Raw genomic sequence first — 21967 nt, 5'->3', positions numbered from 1 at the left:
AAAAATTCTAACACGTTTCAAAGGGAAAAGTGATGTGTGCAGTATTTATTCACCCCCTTTGCTATGAAGCTCCTAAATAAGATCTGGTGTAACCAATTACCTTCAGAAGTCACATAATTAGTTAAATAAAGTCCACCTGTGTGCAATCTAAGTGTCACATGATCTGTCACATGACCTCAGTATATATATACACCTGTTCTGAAAGGCCCCAGAGTCTGCAACACCACTATGCAAGGGGCACCGCCAAGCAAGTGGCACCATGAAGACAAAGGAGACAATAACTGTCTGGTCTGTAAGAGGAAACCTTCCAAGGATGCTGTAATTCACTTTTCATTGGAGGAGCTTCCTGACAAAGATGGAGGGAGAGGTGGGAGTCCAGAGAAGAGAGTGAGGGGGGGGATACTGTGTCAGAGGAAGACATGTCAAGAATGTCTAGAATCAGATTTAGAGTCATTTAGAGAAAAATGTAAAAACATTGAAAAGACGTACAATGAGATGGTGTAATACTCCAGGAAGCAGCTGGTGTCCACAGAGAAATGGTGTAATACTCCAGGAAGCAGCTGGTGTCCACAGAGAAATGGTGTAATACTCCAGGAAGCAGCTGGTGTCCACAGAGAAATGGTGTAATACTCCAGGAAGCAGCTGGTGTCCACAGAGAAATGGTGTAATACTCCAGGAAGCAGCTGGTGTCCACAGAGAAATGGTGTAATACTCCAAGAAGCAGCTGGTGTCCACAGAGAAATGGTGTAATACTCCAGGAAGCAGCTGGTGTCCACAGAGAAATGGTGTAATACTCCAGGAAGCAGCTGGTGTCCACAGAGAAATGGTGTAATACTCCAGGAAGCAGCTGGTGTCCACAGAGAAATGGTGTAATACTCCAGGAAGCAGCTGGTGTACACAGAGAAATGGTGTAATACTCCAGGAAGCAGCTGGTGTCCACAGAGAAATGGTGTAATACTCCAGGAAGCAGCTGGTGTCCACAGAGAAATGGTGTAATACTCCAAGAAGCAGCTGGTGTCCACAGAGAAATGGTGTAATACTCCAGGAAGCAGCTGGTGTCCACAGAGAAATGGTGTAATACTCCAGGAAGCAGCTGGTGTCCACAGAGAAATGGTGTAATACTCCAGGAAGCAGCTGGTGTCCACAGAGAAATGGTGTAATACTCCAGGAAGCAGCTGGTGTCCACAGAGAAATGGTGTAATACTCCAAGAAGCAGCTGGTGTCCACAGAGAAATTGTGTAATACTCCAGGAAGCAGCTGGTGTCCACAGAGAAATGGTGTAATACTCCAGGAAGCAGCTGGTGTCCACAGAGAAATGGTGTAATACTCCAGGAAGCAGCTGGTGTCCACAGAGAAATAGTGTAATACTCCAGGAAGCAGCTGGTGTCCACAGAGAAATGGTGTAATACTCCAGGAAGCAGCTGGTGTCCACAGAGAAATGGTGTAATACTCCAAGAAGCAGCTGGTGTCCACAGATAAATAGTGTAATACTCCAGGAAGCAGCTGGTGTCCACAGAGAAATGGTGTAATACTCCAGGAAGTAGCTGGTGTCCACAGAGAAATGGTGTAATACTCCAGGAAGCAGCTGGTGTCCACAGAGAAATGGTGTAATACTCCAGGAAGCAGCTGGTGTCCACAGAGAAATGGTGTAATACTCCAAGAAGCAGCTGGTGTCCACAGAGAAATGGTGTAATACTCCAGGAAGCAGCTGGTGTCCACAGAGAAATGGTGTAATACTCCAGGAAGCAGCTGGTGTCCACAGAGAAATGGTGTAATACTCCAGGAAGCAGCTGGTGTCCACAGAGAAATGGTGTAATACTCCAGGAAGCAGCTGGTGTCCACAGAGAAATGGTGTAATACTCCAAGAAGCAGCTGGTGTCCACAGAGAAATGGTGTAATACTCCAGGAAGCAGCTGGTGTCCACAGAGAAATGGTGTAATACTCCAGGAAGCAGCTGGTGTCCACAGAGAAATGGTGTAATACTCCAGGAAGCAGCTGGTGTCCACAGATAAATGGTGTAATACTCCAGGAAGCAGCTGGTGTCCACAGAGAAATGGTGTAATACTCCAGGAAGCAGCTGGTGTCCACAGAGAAATGGTGTAATACTCCAGGAAGCAGCTGGTGTCCACAGAGAAATGGTGTAATACTCCAGGAAGCAGCTGGTGTCCACAGAGAAATAGTGTAATACTCCAGGAAGCAGCTGGTGTCCACAGAGAAATGGTGTAATACTCCAGGAAGCAGCTGGTGTCCACAGAGAAATGGTGTAATACTCCAAGAAGCAGCTGGTGTCCACAGATAAATAGTGTAATACTCCAGGAAGCAGCTGGTGTCCACAGAGAAATGGTGTAATACTCCAGGAAGTAGCTGGTGTCCACAGAGAAATGGTGTAATACTCCAGGAAGCAGCTGGTGTCCACAGAGAAATGGTGTAATACTCCAGGAAGCAGCTGGTGTCCACAGAGAAATGGTGTAATACTCCAAGAAGCAGCTGGTGTCCACAGAGAAATGGTGTAATACTCCAGGAAGCAGCTGGTGTCCACAGAGAAATGGTGTAATACTCCAGGAAGCAGCTGGTGTCCACAGAGAAATGGTGTAATACTCCAGGAAGCAGCTGGTGTCCACAGAGAAATGGTGTAATACTCCAGGAAGCAGCTGGTGTCCACAGAGAAATGGTGTAATACTCCAGGAAGCAGCTGGTGTCCACAGAGAAATGGTGTAATACTCCAGGAAGCAGCTGGTGTCCACAGAGAAATGGTGTAATACTCCAGGAAGCAGCTGGTGTCCACAGAGAAATGGTGTAATACTCCAGGAAGCAGCTGGTGTCCACAGAGAAATGGTGTAATACTCCAAGAAGCAGCTGGTGTCCACAGAGAAATGGTGTAATACTCCAGGAAGCAGCTGGTGTCCACAGAGAAATGGTGTAATACTCCAGGAAGCAGCTGGTGTCCACAGAGAAATAGTGTAATACTCCAGGAAGCAGCTGGTGTCCACAGAGAAATGGTGTAATACTCCAAGAAGCAGCTGGTGTCCACAGAGCGACAGACCAGAGGTGTGTTTGAGAAGCTTCACCAGTTCCTGAGAGAGGAACAGGAGGCCAGACTGGCAGCACTGAGGAAGGAAGATGAGGAGAAGGGGAAGATGATTGCCAGAGAGATGAAGAACATTCAGGACCAGATCTCTTCTCTCACAGAAAACATCACTGCTGTGGAACAAGAACTCCAGAAACTAGAGGTGCCATTTCTCAAGAGCTACAAACACACACAGACATTCTCCAGAGCCCAGGACACACTGCCGGATCCACAGCTGGTCTCAGGAGCACTGATAGATGTGGCCAAACACCTGGGCAACCTGCAGTTCAGAGTCTGGGAGAAGATGCAGGGGATCCTCACATACACTCCTGTGATTCTGGACCCCAACGCTGCTTCCCCTGGCTCTCTCTGTCTGATGATCTGACCAGTGTGAGTCAGACAGTCCCAACCCAGCAGCTCCCTGACAACCCAGAGAGGAACACAAATTATGCCACAGTTCTGTGCTCTGAGGGATTCAGCTCAGGAAGGCGTAGCTGGGAGGTTGAGGTGGGGGACCACCCTTACTGGTTTATAGGCGTGGCCAAGGAGTCAATTAACAGGAAGGGGGAAGCAGCCACAACCCCAGAGTATGCATACTGGGCTATGCACCAGAGTTGTGGTCAGCATTGGGCAGGACATGAGTCCCTGACTCTGAAGAGGAGACCCCAGAGGATCAGATTACAGCTGGACTACAGACAGGGGAGTAATGTCACAACAGAATGAAGCTGTTATAGAATAGTGTCAATATAGACCACATCCTGTAGCATGTGTAAAGGAAGTTATTTGACAGCTCAATATGATTTACTGCAACTGTTGCATTGGGTAGTCCATACCTCAACCATATACCATGAAACATGTTCTATAGTATTATTTGTTTAATATACTTGCATGACTGTAGGCCTATTCTAACATTACATATGCCTAGGCCTATAGAAACGTACAATACATACAGATTGATTTTAATGTAGGCTATTGTTTGTAATGCATTACCATTGCATTTTATATCTGTCAGTGAAATCATTGAAATCTACATCATACCCCTTCCACCAAACACAAATAGCTTATTACATCTGCCCGTATTTGGAAGTGCTGTACACGGGTAGTTACGCGCAGCGCCCAGACGAGGGCAGCGCTGAGCAGCTCTCGCCACAGGTCTTTGGAGCGCTTCACCATTTGCCGTCAAGCGCACTGAGTGAGGAACGATACTCAGAATACAGAACGAGTACAGTAAGTAGATAGATAGTGGGATAGACGAGGTAAAGCAAGCCAACTTGGTCGCTCGCTCGCCTGCCTGCATTCCTTCTCAAACCGAAACCTATCCGCTGCGGTACAAGTCTATGTTTGAATCGCCGCAGCTCAGAAAGAACAAGCACATTTTGAGATAAAGTGTATATCGCGCAGGAGGATCCTATCAAACGAAGGAGTAACCGTGAGAGAAGCACGAGATACGGAGACATGGCTGCGACAACCTGTACACGTTTCACGGACGATTTTCAGCTATACGAAGAGCTGGGAAAGTAAGCTTATTTATTGTGGTAATTTGCATGAATGGGAATGTGTGACTGGCTGACTGTTGTCGTTTGTTTGCGTCAAGGAGCTGTGGGTGCGGGTTTGCGTTGTTACGGTTGTCTTTTTCAACAGCAGCACAAGTCAAGGGTGACAGCTGGCTCAAAATACAATTTTCTCTCTCTCTCAATTAAATTTCAATTTAATAGGCTTTATTGGCATGGTAAACATATGCTTACATTACCAAAGCAAGTGAAATAGATAATAAACAAAGTGAAATAAACAATAAAAAATGAACAGTAAACATTACACTAACAAAAGTTCCGAAATAATAAAGACATTTCAAATGTCTCTCTCATTTCTCTCTTTCTATATCTCTCTCACACACACTCACAATAAATTATTGTTCCCTGCGCTCTTTAAAAAAAGTAGGAAACACGATATAAAAATGTATCCAGTAGACTACTCTAGGCACTGGGCATTGGGCACTATAGCGCGTCGGTTGGCGAGCTACACCGCTCTCCAAATCGCCCCTATCTCTCTCCCCGTCCCGTTACCAGCAGGTAAAGCGACCCGGGAGACCGTGACATTTTGAGCTGTCGAAGAGCGGAGCGGCAGTTTGGCGTAAATAATGTGGAACTGGCCCTTTCCCTTTATTCAGATTACGACCTCTCACTTTCGGTTATTTGAAAATTAAATAATCTCCAAAATATCGCTATTTTTAAAACAAGACATAGAAAGCTGGTTGCAATTTCAATTTAATCCACCAGAAAATACAGAACAAATATTATGTTTCAATTCCAATATACTAATTGATAAAAAACAAACATGTTTTTTAGCGAATTAAAAACAAATGTAGAATCTTTCTAAATGATATCATAAATAAAAATGGTGGAGTTATGTCACACATGCAGCTAACACAGACATATATGGAAATGTCTGCTCTACCCAACATTACAACCAACTAATTGCAGCATTACTGCAAATATGGAAGAGGCAAGTGGAAGGGGGAGAAAGTAAGGAACTTGTCTGTCGGCCCTGCATTAAAGACCAAAATTGGTTAAATAAAACTGTGATAAATAAAAAAAAGTATACCAGTTTAATTTAAAGACCCCCCAAAATGACAACTGTGCAATATAGATGACAAGATACAGTAGTTGGGAAGAGATTTTCGATGTACCATTCCACGGAACATGGTTTATTAACTGATGCACAAAATAGGGGCGGATTCAAAACTCAGTGTTTTTCATTTAAATTATTATACAAAATTCTTGCAACCAATAGAATGTTATACACAGTATATGGGGGGATACAACCATCCCAGCTCTTCATATTTTTCTGCGAAGAGACAGATTCATTAGATAATTTGTTTTGGTACTGTCCATATGTAGCTTGTTTTTGGTCGCAGGTTCCAATAATGGCTGAACAAATGTAACGTTTACCTGGAACTAAGTGAAAAAGGTTTAAAGTGACTGAAATGCACCAGAAAGGTATTGGAAGGTGGGTTCAGAAGATCGTGGAGCTAACATGCTGACCACACCGCTAGCGTTGCAAATACATTAACACATACAGTTGAAGTCGGAAGTTTACACACATCTTAGCCAAATACATTTAAACTCAGTTTTTCACAATTCCTGACATTTAATCCTAGTTAAAATGTCCCATCTTAGGTCAGTTAGGATCACCACTTTATTTTAAAAATGTGAAATGTCAGAATAGTTGAGGGAATTATTTTTTTCAGCTTTTATTTCTTCCATCACATTCCCAGTGGGTCATAAGTTTACATACACTCAATTAGTATTTGGTAGCATCGCCTTTAAATTGTATAACTTGGGTCAAACGTTTTGGGTAGCCTTCCACAAGCTTCCCACAATAGGTTGGGTGAATTTTGGCCCAGTCAGGTCTCTTTGCTTGCACATGCCTTTTCAGTTCTGCCCACAATGTTCTATGGGATTGAGGTCAGGGCTTTGTGATGGCCACTCCAATACCTTGACTTTGTTGTCCTTAAGCCATTTTGCTTTAACTTGGGAAGTATGCTTGGGGTCCATTTGGAAGACCCGTTTGTGAGCAAGCTTTAACTTCCTGACTGATGTCTTGAGATGTTGCTTCAATATATCCACATAATTTTTCTTCCTCATGAAGCCATCTATTTTGTGAAGTGCACCAGTCCATCCTGCAGCAAAGCACCCCCACAACATGATGCTGCCACCCCCGTGCTTCACGGTTGGGATGGTATTCTTCAGCTTGCAAGCCTCCACCTTTTCCCTCCAAACATAACGATTGTCATTATTGCCAAACAGTTCTATTTTTGTTTCATCAGACCATAGGACATTTTCCAAAAAGTACGATCTTTGTCCCCATGTGCAGTTGCAAACCGTAGTCTGGCTTTTTCATGGCAGTTTTGGAGCAGTGGTTTCTTCCTTGCTGAGTGGCCTTTCAGGTTATGTCGATATAGGACTCGTTTTACTGTGGATATAGATAATTTTGTGCCTGTTTCCTCCAGCATCTTCACAATGTCCGTTGCTGTTGTTCTGGGATTGATTTACACTTTTCGCACCAAAGTACATTCATCTCTAGGAGACAGAACGCATCTCCTTCCTGAGCGGTATGATGGCTGCGTTGTGCCATGGTGTTTATACTTGCGTACTATTGTTTGTACAGATGGACGTGGTACCTTCAGGTGTTTGGAAATTGCTCCCAAGGATGAACCAGACTTGTCTACAGTTTTTTTCTGAGGTCTTGGCTGATTTCTTTAGATTTCCCATGATGTCAAGCAAAGAGGCACTGAGTTTGAAGGTAGGCCTTGAAATACATCCACAGGTACACCTCCAATTGACTCAAATGATGTCAATTAGCCTATCAGAAGCTTCTAAAACCATGATATAATTTTCTGGAATTGTCCAAGCTGTTTAAAGGCACAGTCAATTTAGTGTATGTAAACTTCTGACCCACTGAAATTGTGATACAGTGAATTATAAGTGAAATAATCTCTCTGTAAACAATTGTTGGAAGAATTACTTGTGTCATGTACAATGTATATGTCCTAACCGACTTGCCGAAACTATAGTTTCTTAAAAATAAATGTGTGGAGTAGTTAAAAAACGATTTTAAATGACTCCAATCTAAGTGTATGTAAACAACGACTTCAACTGTACATGTTATTCAGTTATTGCACCCACACTGCTTTCGTGCCTCAGTGAGAGTGTTTGCGTGACCAGGCGCTAAAACAGAAACAGGTTCTATTTGTGACGCTCAATGCGCTGTGAGTCCAGCCTCTCACGTGGGTGATTGAAAGATGAACTAACGTCCACACTCCAGTCGGTTGTAGTAATGCATCGTAAAGTTGGTTGCCAACTGCCATATAAAGTCCAAATAAGTAAAAAAAAGAAGCCTGAGGAAGGAGGAGAGATGACATGAAAGGAATTCAGTTTTGTGGATTAATTGTCAGAGTAGAGGACCTTGTGCATTTCAGGTAAAATAACAACCCAATGTTTATATCCCAGCAAGCTAGCTAGCTAAATGTTTAATGCTTTTTGACCTGTCCCCAAATTAATATAATTGGTTCAGAGTTTGTTTTCATATTTCATCCTGCGTGTCCTGATCATGTCTGGGGTGGGAGTACAAAATCAACATGTGTGCGATGGCGTGGTCAGCGTGTAACTCTGCAAATAGCACTGCAGAGGGATTTGAAAGGTCATAGTCAATCGGTCAATAATATATTAATACTCTTAGCCAAAATGTTTATCTTTAATTTACGAAATGTAGAAACTATGAGAACAGAAAGGTTCAGAACTTTTGTGAAACATCACAGCACAGTTGAAAAATATATGGCAATAGAAATCAATACTGGATGGTGTTCAGAGATAGATGGGAGGGGTTGAGGGTAGCTGAAGGATGGGACTAAAAACAAACAAAATATAACTATTGTAAAATATACTGTGTCTGTAAAATGTACAGCGCCTTTGGAAAGTATTCAGACCCCTTGACTTTTTCCACATTGTGTTACGTTACAGCTTTATTCTAAAAAATGGATTAAATAAAACATCTTCCTCATCAATCTACAAACAATACCCTATAATGACGTCACAATACCACATAATGACGTCACAATAGCCCATAATGACGTCACAACACCCCATAATGATGAAGCGAAAACAGGTTTTTAGACATTTACAAAGTATTGACTCAGGGGTGTGAATACGGATGTAAATGAGATATTTCTGTATTTCATTTTCAATAAATGTACATTTTTTTTTCTAAAAACATGTTTTCACCTTGTCATTATGGGGTATTGTGTGTTGATAGCTAAGAAAAAAATATCATAATTATATCAATTTTGAATTCAGGCTGTAACACAACAAAATGTGAAATGAGTCAAGGTAAACTAATGGACAACAACATTTAGGCTTCTACTTCCAGCTTATACATAGTATATACAGTGACTTTGGGAAGTATTCAGACCCCTTGACTTTTTCCATATTTTGCTACATTACAGCCTTATTCTAAAATTGATTGGATCGTATTTTCCCATCAATCTACACACAATACCCCATAATCACAAAGAAAAACAGTTTTTTTTAGAAATGTTTGCTAATTTATTAAAAATAAAAAACTGAAATCTTATATTTACATAAGTATTCAGACCCTTTACTCAGTACTTTGTTGAAGCACCTTTGGCAGTGATTACAGCATTGAGTCTTCTTGGGTATGACGCTACAAGCTTGGCACACCTTTATTTTTGGAGTTCTCCCATTTTTCTTTGCAGATCCTCTCAAGCTCTGTCAGGTTGGATGGGAGCGTTGCTGCACAGCTACTTTATGGTCTCTCCAGAGATGTTCGATTGGGTTCTATTCTGGGCTCTGGCTGGGCCACTCAAGGACATTTAGAGACTTGTCCCGAAGCCACTGCTGCGTTGTCGTTGTCCTGTTGGAAGGTGAACCTTCACCCCAGTCTGAGTTCCTGAGCGCTCTGGAGCAGGTTTTCATCAAGGATTTCTATGTACTTTGCTCAGTTCATCTTTCCCTCGATTCTGACTAGTCTCCTAGTCCCTGCCACTGAAAAACATCCCCACAGCATGATGCTGCCACAACTATGCTTCGCTGTAGGGATGGTGCCAGGTTTCCTCCAGACGTGCCGCTTGGCATTCAGGCCAAAGATTTCAATCTTGGTTTCATCAGACTAGAGAATCTTTTGGCAAACTCCAAACGGGCTGTCATGTGCCTTTTACTGAGGAGTGGCATCCGTCTGGCCACTCTACCATAAAGACCTGATTGGTGGAGTGCTGCAGAGATGGTTGTCTTCTGGAAGGTTCTCCCATTTCCACAGATGAACTCTGGAGCTCTGTCAGAGTGACCATCGGGTTCTCGGTCACCTCCCTGACCAAGGTCCTTCTCCCCCAATTGCTCAGTTTGGCTGGGCAGCCAGCTCTAGGAAAAGTCTTGGTGGTTTCAAAATTCTTCCTTTTAAGAATGATGGAGGCCACTGTGTTCTTATGAACCATCAATTCCTTCGATCTCATGGCTTGGTTTTTCCTCTGACATGAACTGTCCACTGTGGGACCTTATGTAGACAGGTGTGTGCCTGTCTGTATCTGGGTCTTCTCCTGAGCCTTGACTGTATAGGCCTATTTATTTGGTTAGACAGCTGTGCATGGCTGCATGTTACTGTACTAGGCTGTAGGCTATGATTTTGGTTGTTTGGATCTTCATTCGCCTTTTTGTTTACTGCGTTTGTTTACTGTTAATGTAAATAGGTATAGAAGTATAGATTGTGTCATAACTTTATTGATCTGATATGTTGTTTGCTAGGCCTACTACTTGTTACCTCTGTTTCGTTTAGTTGACATTCGTTCTCATTCGCAGTTGTGTCGGAATTCAAAACGCTATTCAGTATTTTTATTTGGATAAATGAATAACTAGGCTACTACTTTCCTGCTTTTAGATTTCCTTACTTTGGTAAGACAGCTGTGTGTACGGCTGCGTTCACATAGGGTCACCAATTTAAAAACAGCCTATCTATCTCGTAGCCTATATTCATTACCAAACCGGCCTAGCTGTAGGGGGCTGTATATATATATTGTGCTTATACAGCGCAGCAGGGATAGGCTAAAGATTTCAAAATCACTCAATGATCTCGGAGTCTATTGTGTTTATTGTGGTATAGCGTGATTATAGAAGCAGAATTCAATATCATTTCAATGCAAGAACCCCCCAAAATTGTGCCCCCCTCACCGATTTCAACTGCCCCCTTAGTCACTTTATCCTGGTGCTGGGTCTGATAGGACTGTGGGAGTGGTTTGAGTGGGTAGGGGATAACTGGGGAAATGGTTCTAATCGTTTTTCCACCATTCATTTCTCTCATAGGGGATTTTAGAAACACTTAAAATAAGGGCTGTGTTTCGTGTAGGCTCACCCTGTTCTGACATTTTGATAACCATGTAAATTTATCTAGGACAAGATGACTTGGTGGAATGGTTGAAAAACAATTGGAACCATTTTCCTGTTTGACCGCTAGGTTTTATGGGTATTATGCCCTTTAAGTGTAAGAATTGTTTGAAAAGACTGCCTGAAATTTGAGCCTGTTTTGATCAGAAGGAGTTTTGGCCTTCTGTGATGACATCACCATGAGGTAAATCAGTTAATAGACGGATAAGAACGAGAGTTACAAACCTTTCTGCCAATATACAGCTAGGCTTTATGGGTAATATGGCTAATATTGTTGTACTCTATAAGTTTAGGAGTAAAAACGTTCTTAACAAGTCACATAATAAGTTGCATGGACTCCCTCTGTGTGTAATAATAGTGTTTAACATGATGTTTGAATAACTACCTCATCTCTGCACCCCACACATACAATTATCTGTAAGGTCCCTCAGCTGAGCAACGAATTTCAAACACAGATTCAGCCACAAAGAACAGGGAAGTTTTCCAATGCCTCGCAAAGAAGGGCACGTCTTGGTAGATGAGTAAAAAAACAAAAATGTTGGATGGTGTATCAATACACCCCAGTCACTACAAGTAACTCAGTTGCCAGAGAGGAAGGAAACCGCTCAGAGATTTCACCATGAGACCAATGGTGACTTTAAAACAGTTACAGAGCTTAATGGTTGTGATAAATAAAACTGAGGATGGATCAACAACATTATAGTTACTCCACAATGCTAACATAATTGACAGAGTGAAAAGAAGGAAGGAACATGCATCTTGTTTGCAACAAGACACTGGATAAATTGTGGCAAAGCAATTCACTTTTTTGTCTTTTAATACAAAGTGTAACTACGTGTAACAACACCTGCACAGGATCGGTACATCCGAACATCACACCTGCGGGACAGGTAAAGGATGGCAACAACAAATGCCCAAGTTACACCAGGAAAGCACAATCTCGCCATCAGTGCTCAGACTGCCTGCAATAGGCTGAGAGAGGCTGGACTGAGGGCTTGTAGGCCTGTTGTAAGGCAGGTCCTCATCAGACATCACTGGCAACAAAGTCGCCTATGGGCACAAACCCACCGTCGCTGGACCAGACAGGACTGGCAAAAAGTGCTCTTCACTGACGAGTTGCGGTTTTGTCTCACCAGGTGTGAATGTCGGATTCACGTTTATCATCGAAGGAATGAGCGTTACACCGAGGCCTGTACTCTGGAGCAGGATTGATTTGGAGGTGGAGGGTCCGTCATGGTCTGGGGCGGTGTGTCACAACATCATCAGACTGAGCTTGTTGTCATTGCAGGCAATCTCAATGCTGTGCGTTACAGGGAAGACATCCTCCTCCCTCACATGGTACCCTTCCTACAGGCTCATCCTGACATGACCCTCCAGCATGACAATGCCACCAGCCATACTGCTCGTTCTGTGCGTGATTTCCTGCAAGACAGGAATGTCAGTGTTCTGCGATGGCCAGCGAAGAGCCCGGAGGGCCAGGGCCATTCCCCCCAGAAATGTCTGGGAAATGTGCAGGTGCTTTGGTGGACAGGTGGGGTAACATCTCACAGGAAGAACTGGCAAATCTGGTGCAGTCCATGAGGAGAAGATGCACTGCAGTACTTAATGCAGCTGGTGGCCACACCAGATACTGACTGTTACTTTTGATTTTAACCCCCCTTTGTTCAGAGACACATTAATCCATTTATGTTAGTCACATGTCTGTGGAACTTGTTCAATTTATGTCTCAGTTGTTGAATCTTATGTTCATACAAATATTTACACATGATAAGTTTGCTGAAAATAAACGCAGTTGACAGTGAGAGGACGTTTATAAAAGACAGGAACATCACGTTTTTGACTGGGACTTAAACAAATCATAGTAAATTACATCTGTTTGACAAGGCCACAACATATATTTACCCTGCCCCCCACCCTCCCAATGAACATTTATCATTGTTACAGTTGTAAATATGTATCATAATTATTTGTATTATTGTTTCATTATCTTGTCTTTTTGACCTGCAGTGTTGGAGCTCTGTGTTTAAGAATTTCATTGTACCCTGCAATTACATCTGCGACCCTGTGCATGTGACTAATAATCAAATCTAAACTGCTTCCATTATCATGCCAGCCCAGCCAGGTATAGAAGGCGGAGACACTTGCTGTGCTGGCAGAAAGCCTTATTATGCTGTAGGTTACTATAAAATTCAGAGAAAGTACTGTATAGCTCCATCGTTTTAACTATGAAATATGCCTGACCAGCTGTTCTGTTTCTTTTGTCTCTGTTTCCAGGGGAGCGTTTTCAGTGGTGCGCAGATGTGTCAAGCTGTGTAGTGGACAGGAGTATGCCGCCAAAATAATCAACACCAAAAAGCTATCTGCAAGAGGTAAGCAATAAACTCTGTCCCCAAGTACTGTTTCACTTATTGTCTACATTTGATTGCACAGCTGTACTATCGATGAGCCAACCGGTATTATAAACCGGGTGGTTCAAGCCCTGTATGCTGATTGGCTGACAGCCATGGTGTGTCAGACCATATACCAAGGGTATGACAAAACATGTATTTTTACTTCTGTAGAGAGAGAGAGAGAGAGAGAGAGAGTGACTTGTGGGAGGGGGGCAAATGAAGGCCTGTTCATGGTGGATCATGGCTCATTCTTTTTAAACATAGCTATATATGAGAGTGAATTAATTATAAACCTTTATACATTGCATAAATGCTGGCTTATTTTATGCACTTGGTTTGATTTGCTATCAGGCTTTGTGTTGGCTTTTGGCTCATTGTATTAGATTATTATGGTTGATGTCTTGTAGCCCTCAACATATTCCCCCCTGAGCCAGAGACAAACATATCTCTCTTAACATGGTGGAGATGACACTGCATTTTCAGTATCTATCGCTCAGAGTTAAAGTGGAGTCTGATTCATCCCATATTCTCAGGGTTGATATTTTATTTAAATAGTTGATGCTCAGATTGCAATATGACTTGGAAGAGTGGAACCTAGCCTGCCACATGTCGGGAGCTGGTACTGTACCGTAGCTAGGTTACTAATCAGAGCTGCTTACGTTAACCAGTAGACCTGCTACATTATAGGACACATGGCTCTCTGTCTATAGGCCATACTGTATATCTACATACAGTGCATTCTAAAAGTTTTCAGACCCCTTGACTTTTTCCACATGTTTGTTACGTAACAGCCTTATTCTCAAATGGATTAAATCAATGTTGTTCCTCATCAATCTACACAAAATACCCAATAATGACAAAGTGAAAACATTGAAAAAAAAACTGTTTTTGCTTTGTCGTTATGGGGTATTATGATGTCATTATGGGGCATTATGATGTCATTATGGGGTATTATGTGTAGATTGATGAGGGAAAAAAACGAATTAATCAATTTTAGAATAAAGCTGTAATGTAACAAAACGCAGAAAAAAGTTAAGGGTTCTGAATACTTCCCGAATGTACTGTATATACTCTACCCACATGACACAAGTTGTAGCTGAGCTGTGTGTTAGATACTTCCATGTCCTAGTATTTGATCTGAGCTGTGTGGGAGCTACTCCCATGTCCTAGTATTTGATCTGAGCTGTGTGGGAGCTACTCCCATGTCCTAGTATTTGATCTAAGCTGTGTGGGAGCTACTCCCATGTCCTAGTATTTGATCTGAGCTGTGTGGGAGCTACTTCCATGTCCTAGTATTTGATCTGAGCTGTGTGGGAGCTACTCCCATGTCCTAGTATTTGATCTGAGCTGTGTGGGAGCTACCTCCATGTCCTAGTATTTGATCTGAGCTGTGTGGGAGCTACTTCCATGTCCTAGTATTTGATCTGAGCTGTGTGGAAGCTACCTCCATGTCCTAGTATTTGATCTGAGCTGTGTGGGAGCTACCTCCATGTCCTAGTATTTGATCTGAGCTGTGTGGGAGCTACTTCCATGTCCTAGTATTTGATCTGAGCTGTGTGGGAGCTACTCCCATGTCCTAGTATTTGATCTGAGCTGTGTGGGAGCTACCTCCATGTCCTAGTATTTGATCTGAGCTGTGTGGGAGCTACTTCCATGTCCTAGTATTTGATCTGAGCTGTGTGGAAGCTACCTCCATGTCCTAGTATTTGATCTGAGCTGTGTGGGAGCTACCTCCATGTCCTAGTATTTGATCTGAGCTGTGTGGGAGCTACTTCCATGTCCTAGTATTTGAGGGGAATGGGATGTATAGGCTTAGCGCAGCAAATAATATTCAAAAGTAAGCTTATCCTTGTCATGACAGGGAGTGACAGAAATTATTTTCACTTGTGTACCGCTTGTTGAGGTGTTCGGATATCCTCTTGGCAAATCATATTTATTTTTATGTCGTTCAAAACAAATGTTGAAACGTATGATGACACAAGCAAAAGAGCAGGAGGACTTAGAGGAAAAGAGAGGGAGATTGATAGATGACTGTGTGAAAGGAAGATATTGAGAGGGAGCCAGGGAGGGAGGGAGGGAGGGAGGGAGGGAGGGAGGGAGGGAGGGGAGGGAGGGAGGGAGGGAGGGAGGGAGGGAGGGAGGGAGGGAGGGAGGGGAGAGAGGGAGGGGAGAGAGAGAGAGAGGGAGTGGGAGGGAGGGAGGTAGGGAGCCAGGGAGAGAGGGAGGGAGGGAAAGAGAGGGAGAGAGGGCAGGCACGTCAGGAACTCGGTAGCTGTGGGCCATGCGTCTGTTCCCCTACATGCCTTTAGCACGGGACTCTCATCTGACACACACACACACACACGCGGCGAATACAACAGGTGTAGTAGACGTTACTGTGAAATGCTTCCTTACGAGCCCTCTTCAAACTATGTGTTCAAAAGTAAGAAGATTAGCACACAATAAAGGAAACAGTAACACTATAAAGGAAACAGTAACACTATAAAGGAAACAGTAACACAATAAAGGAAACAGTAACACTATAAAGGAAACAGTAACACAATAAAGGAAACAGTAACACAATAAAGGAAACAGTTACACAATAAAGGAAACAGTTACACAATAAAGGAAACAGTAACACTATAAAGGAAACAGTAACACAACAAAGGAAACAGTTACACAATAAAGGAAACAGTTACACAATAAAGGAAACAGTAACACAATAAAGGAAACAGTTACACAATAAAGGAAACAGTTACACAATAAAGGAAACAGTAACACAATAAAGGAAACAGTAACACTATAAAGGAAACAGTAACACTATAAAGGAAACAGTAACACAATAAAGGAAACAGTAACACTATAAAGGAAACAGTAACACAATAAAGGAAACAGTAACACAATAAAGGAAACAGTAACACAATAAAGGAAACAGTAACACAATAAAGGAAACAGTTACACAATAAAGGAAACAGTAACACAATAAAGGAAACAGTAACACAATAAAATAACAGTAACACAATAAAGGAAACAGTTACACAATAAAGGAAACAGTTACACAATAAAGGAAACAGTAACACAATAAAGGAAACAGTAACACAACAAAGGAAACAGTTACACAATAAAGGAAACAGTAACACAATAAAGGAAACAGTAACACAATAAAATAACAGTAACACAATAAAGGAAACAGTAACACAATAAAGGAAACAGTAACACTATAAAGGAAACAGTAACACAATAAAGGAAACAGTTACACAATAAAGGAAACAGTAACACAATAAAATAACAGTAACACAATAAAGGAAACAGTAACACAATAAAGGAAACAGTAACACTATAAAGGAAACAGTAACACAATAAAGGAAACAGTAACACAATAAAGGAAACAGTAACACAATAAAGGAAACAGTAACACAATAAAGGAAACAGTAACACAATAAAATAACAGTAACACAATAAAGGAAACAGTAACACAATAAAGGAAACAGTAACACTATAAAGGAAACAGTAACACTATAAAGGAAACAGTAACACAATAAAGGAAACAGTAACACCATAAAGGAAACAGTTACACAATAAAGGAAACAGTAACACAATAAAGGAAACAGTTACACAATAAAGGAAACAGTAACACAATAAAGGAAACAGTAACACAATAAAGGAAACAGTAACACAATAAAGGAAACAGTAACACAATAAAGGAAACAGTAACACAATAAAGGAAACAGTAACACAATAAAGGAAACAGTAACACAATAAAGGAAACAGTAACACAATAAAGGAAACAGTAACACAATAAAGGAAACAGTAACACAATAAAGGAAACAGTAACACAATAAAGGAAACAGTTACACAATAAAGGAAACAGTAACACAATAAAGGAAACAGTAACACAATAAAGGAAACAGTAACACAATAAAGGAAACAGTAACACAATAAAGGAAACAGTAACACAATAAAGAAAACAGTAACACAATAAAGGAAACAGTAACACAATAAAGGAAACAGTAACACAATAACGGAAACAGTAACACAATAAAGGAAACAGTAACACAATAAAGGAAACAGTAACACAATAAAGGAAACAGTAACACAATAAAGGAAACAGTAACACAATAAAGGAAACAGTAACACAATAAAGGAAACAGTAACACAATAAAGGAAACCGTAACACTATAAAGGAAACAGTAACACTATAAAGGAAACAGTAACACAATAAAGGAAACAGTAACACTATAAAGGAAACAGTAACACTATAAAGGAAACAGTAACACTATAAAGGAAACAGTTACACAATAAAGGAAACAGTAACACAATAAAGGAAACAGTAACACAATAAAGGAAACAGTTACACAATAAAGGAAACAGTAACACAATAAAATAACAGTAACACTATAAAGGAAACAGTAACACAATAAAGGAAACAGTAACACAATAAAGGAAACAGTAACACAATAAAGGAAACAGTAACACAATAAAGGAAACAGTTACACAATAAAGGAAACAGTAACACAATAAAGGAAACAGTAACACAATAAAATAACAGTAACACAATAAAGGAAACAGTAACACTATAAAGGAAACAGTTACACAATAAAGGAAACAGTTACACAATAAAGGAAACAGTAACACAATAAAATAACAGTAACACTATAAAGGAAACAGTAACACTATAAAGGAAACAGTAACACAATAAAGGAAACAGTAACACAATAAAGGAAACAGTAACACAATAAAGGAAACAGTTACACAATAAAGGAAACCGTTACACAATAAAGGAAACAGTAACGCAATAAAATAACAGTAACACTATAAAGGAAACAGTAACACTATAAAGGAAACAGTAACACAATAAAGGAAACAGTAACACAATAAAGGAAACAGTTACACACTAAAGGAAACAGTTACACAATAAAGGAAACAGTAACACAATAAAGGAAACAGTAACACAATAAAGGAAACAGTAACACAATAAAATAACAGTAATGAGGCTATATACAAGGAGTAGTGGTTCCGAATCAATGTGTAGGGGTATGAGGTAGTTGAGCTAATATGATAAAAGTGACTAGGAAATCAGGATATATAATTAACAGATAGTAAAAGCAGATTAGAGCAGAACACTCTGATTGACATCTTGTTTCCAGTAATGCTGTAAAGTTACTTTGTATCTCATTCCTCTGGAAGCTCTTCACTGTTGTTGTTTTCATTGTTGTCAAGGCTACTGTATGGTTAACCTATGTGTGAAAGCTGTGTTGAACCCGTCCATCAGAGGAACTGTTAATGTCATCTGCCAAATGTCAAGGGTGGTCGAGGGTGGGGCTGTTGGCACAGCCCTCAGCCAATCAAAGAGCTTGTTTATGGATGTGGAGCCTGGACAGGGTTGCAGGCGGTCAGCTATTGGGCCACTATATTATCAATGGGAATATGAAACACGGCTTAAGTCATAGATACTGTTGATGAGAGAGAGAGTTAGTGTGAGGGTGTGGGTAGGTTCAGAGTCACCTGCAATGCATTGGCAGTCACAGAAGTCTGACCTGGATTTAGCCTGTATTTAGCCTGTATTTAGGATATATTTAGCCTGTATTTAGGATATATTTAGCCTGTATTTAGCCTATATTTAGCATATATTTAGCCTGTATTTAGGCTGTATTTAGACTGTATTTAGTCCTCATTTTGTCATTGTCAGGATGACTGGGTCTGATATTCTTAAAACTTCAGTATTTTGGATGAAAAGCATGCCCAAATTAAACTGCCTTCTACTCAGGCCCAGAAGATAGGATATGCATATAATTAGTATATTTGAATAGAAAACACTCTAAAGTTTCCAAAACTGTTAAAATAATGTTTGTGAGTATAACATAACTGATTTGGCAGGCTATTCAATGCTATTACAGTATCCATTGACTTAGGACTCAAATTGCAGTTCCTATGCCTTCCACTAGATGTCAACAGTCTTTAGAAATTGTTTCAGGCTTGTATTCTGATAAATGAGGAAGTAAGAGCTGTCTGAATGAGTGGACCCTGCTGTGTCACAGAGCTTTTTCATGCGCGCGACCAGAGAGAGTGCCTTTTTTGTTTACCTTTTATATTGACAACGTTATTGTCCGGTTGAAATATTATCGATTATTTAGGCTAAAAACAACCTGAGGCTTGAATATAAACATCGTTTGACATGTTTCTATGAACTTTACGGATACAATTTGGATTTTTTTTGTCTGCCTGTTGTGACTGCGTTTGAGCCTGTGGATTACTGAAGAAAAACGCGTGAACAAAACTGAGGTTTTCGGATATAAAGAGAGACTTTATCGAACAAAAGGAACATTTATTGAATAAATGAATGTCTTCTGAGTGCAAATATATGAAGATCATCAAAGGTAAGTGATTAATTGTATCTCTATTTCTGACTTGTGTAACTCTTCTACTTGGCTGGTTACTGTTTGTAATGATTTGTCTGCTGGGCTATGTTCTCAAATAATTGTAAGGAATGCTTTCGCCATAAAGCATTTTTTGAAATGTGGTTGGATTCACTGTGGTTGGATTCACAAGAAGTTAATCTTTAAACCTATGTTTAATAGTTGTATCTTTTCTGAATTTTTATAATGAGTATTTCTGTATTTGAATTTGGCACTCTGCAATCTCACTGGCTAGCGTCCCACATACCCTAGAGAGGTTAAACAAATCTGCCGTTTCCAGCTAATGTAGTCATTTACAGCAATTTGATGTTATTTTAATGGACAAAGAATTTGCTTTTCTTTCAAAAACAAGCAGATTTCTAAGTGACCCCAAACTTTTGAACGGTAGTGTATATTATTTAGTACAGTGGCTTGTGAAAGTATTCACCTCCCTTTGGCATTTTTCCTCTTTTGTTGCCTTACAACCTGGAATTAAAATACATTTTTGGGGGGTTTGTTATCATTTGATTTACACAACATGCTTACCACTTTGAAGATGCAAAACATTTTCTATTGTGAAACAAACAAGAAATAAGACAAAAAAAAACAGAAAACTTGAGCGTGCATAACTATTCACCCCACCAAAGTCAATACTTTGTAGAGCCACCTTTTGCAGCAATTACAGCTTCAAGTCTCTTGGGGTATGTCTCTACAAGCTTGGCACATCTAGCCACAGGGATTTTTGCCCATTCTTCAAGGCAAAAATGCTCCAGCTCCTTCAAGTTGGATAGGTTCCGCTGGTGTACAGCAATCTTTAAGTCATACCACAGATTCTCAATTGGATTGAGGTCTGGGCTTTGACTAGGCCATTCCAAGACATTTAAATGTTTCCCCTTAAATCACTCGAGTGTTGCTTTAGCAGTATGCTTAGGCTCATTGTCCTGCTGGAAGGTGAACCTCTGTCCCAGTCTCAAATCTTTGGAAGACTGAAACACGTTTCCCTCAAGAATTTCCCTGTAATTTGCGCCATCCATCATTCCTTCAATTCCGACCAGCTTCCCAGTCCCTGCCGATGAAAAACATCCCCACAGCATGATGGTGCCACCACCATGCTTCACTGTGGGGATGATGTTCTCGGGGTGATGAGAGGTGTTGGGTTTGCGCCAGACTTGGCGTTTTCCTTGACGGCCAAAAAGATTCATCTGACCAGAATACCTTCTTCCATATGTTTGGGGAGTATCCCACATCACTTTTGACCAAACACCAAACATGTTTGCTTATTTCTTTCTTTTAGCAACGTTTTTTTTCTGGCCGCTCTTCCGTAAAGCCCAGCTCTGTGGAGTGTACGGCTTAAAGTGGTTCTATGGACAGATACTCCAATTTCCGCTGTGGAGCTTTGCAGCTCCTTCAGGGATATCTTTGTTCTCTCTGAATAATTCCCTCCTTGCCTGGTCCATGAGTTTTGGTGGGCGGCCCTCTCTTGGCAGGTTTGTTGTGGTGCCACATTCTTTAAATTTTTTAATCATGGATTGAATAATGCTCTGTGGGATGTTCAAAGTTTTGGATCATGTTTTATTACCCAACCCTGATCTGTACTTCTCCACAACTTTCTCCCTGACCTGTTTGGAGAGCTCCTCGGTCTTCATGGTGCTGCTTGCTTGGTGGTGCCCCCTGCTTAGTGGTGTTGCAGACTCTGGGGCCTTTCAGAACAGGTATATACAGTGGGGCAAAAAAGTATTTAGTCAGCCACCAATTGTGCAAGTTCTCCCACTTAAAAAGATGAGAGAGGCCTGTAATTTTCATCATAGGTACACTTCAACTATGACATAGGGAGATAGTAGATTGACAAAGGCTAGTGCTTTTGCTGTTTGATAGGTCTACTCATCCTGTTGGCTGATGAAAAGTAAATGTGGACAGTTCCTCCAATATCTTCAATATGCACCTCGGAATTAGATAAGGATGCGTTCAGTTGCGTCCCAGATGTGTCTGTCTTCACTTGTAGCCTGTGAGAAAGACCTGATCATGTGATGGAGAGCCGTGTGAGTGAGAATGTCTTCGGAGCAGGCAGCACTCAGGGAGAAGGGCTGCAAAAGGCATGTATTTTTTTTTAGGGTGCATTATGGCCACACGAAGGGGATGCCATCGGGAAAGTGCTTCTCAAATTGTGAATGAGAGATTGACAAAGTG

The 21967-nt window shown here is 41.1% G+C and overlaps 1 protein-coding gene and 1 pseudogene across 28 annotated transcripts in view; both read left to right on the top strand.

Moving 5' to 3' along the window:
* The first annotated feature begins 228 nt into the window (after positions 1–228).
* LOC110535117 (nuclear factor 7, ovary-like) lies at positions 229–3790 on the top strand (annotated as a pseudogene).
* A 374-nt stretch (positions 3791–4164) lies between these two features.
* The window catches only part of LOC110536395 (calcium/calmodulin-dependent protein kinase type II subunit beta), a 158298-nt gene continuing 140495 nt past the window's right edge, over positions 4165–21967 (top strand). For 15 of the 28 annotated variants that reach the window (XR_016484703.1, XM_090191162.1, XM_036936363.2 and 12 more), the window contains exons 1-2: positions 4216–4584; positions 13291–13385. Coding sequence is in view for 26 of the 28 variants with exons in the window: in XM_090191162.1 (XP_090047288.1) it covers positions 4523–4584; positions 13291–13385 (157 nt within the window). In the remaining 2 variants the exon portion in view is untranslated. Of the gene's footprint in view, positions 4585–13290; positions 13386–21967 lie in introns of all 28 variants that reach the window. The other 13 variants (XM_090191163.1, XM_090191156.1, XM_090191164.1 and 10 more) reach the window with 2 other exon arrangements.

Source organism: Oncorhynchus mykiss, chromosome 11 (assembly GCF_057628025.1).
Source record: "Oncorhynchus mykiss isolate SJ-2025 chromosome 11, ASM5762802v1, whole genome shotgun sequence".
Taxonomy (NCBI): Eukaryota; Metazoa; Chordata; class Actinopteri; order Salmoniformes; family Salmonidae; genus Oncorhynchus; species Oncorhynchus mykiss.
Note: the sequence above shows the minus strand (reverse complement) of the source record. Positions and strands in the feature narration are given on the sequence as shown.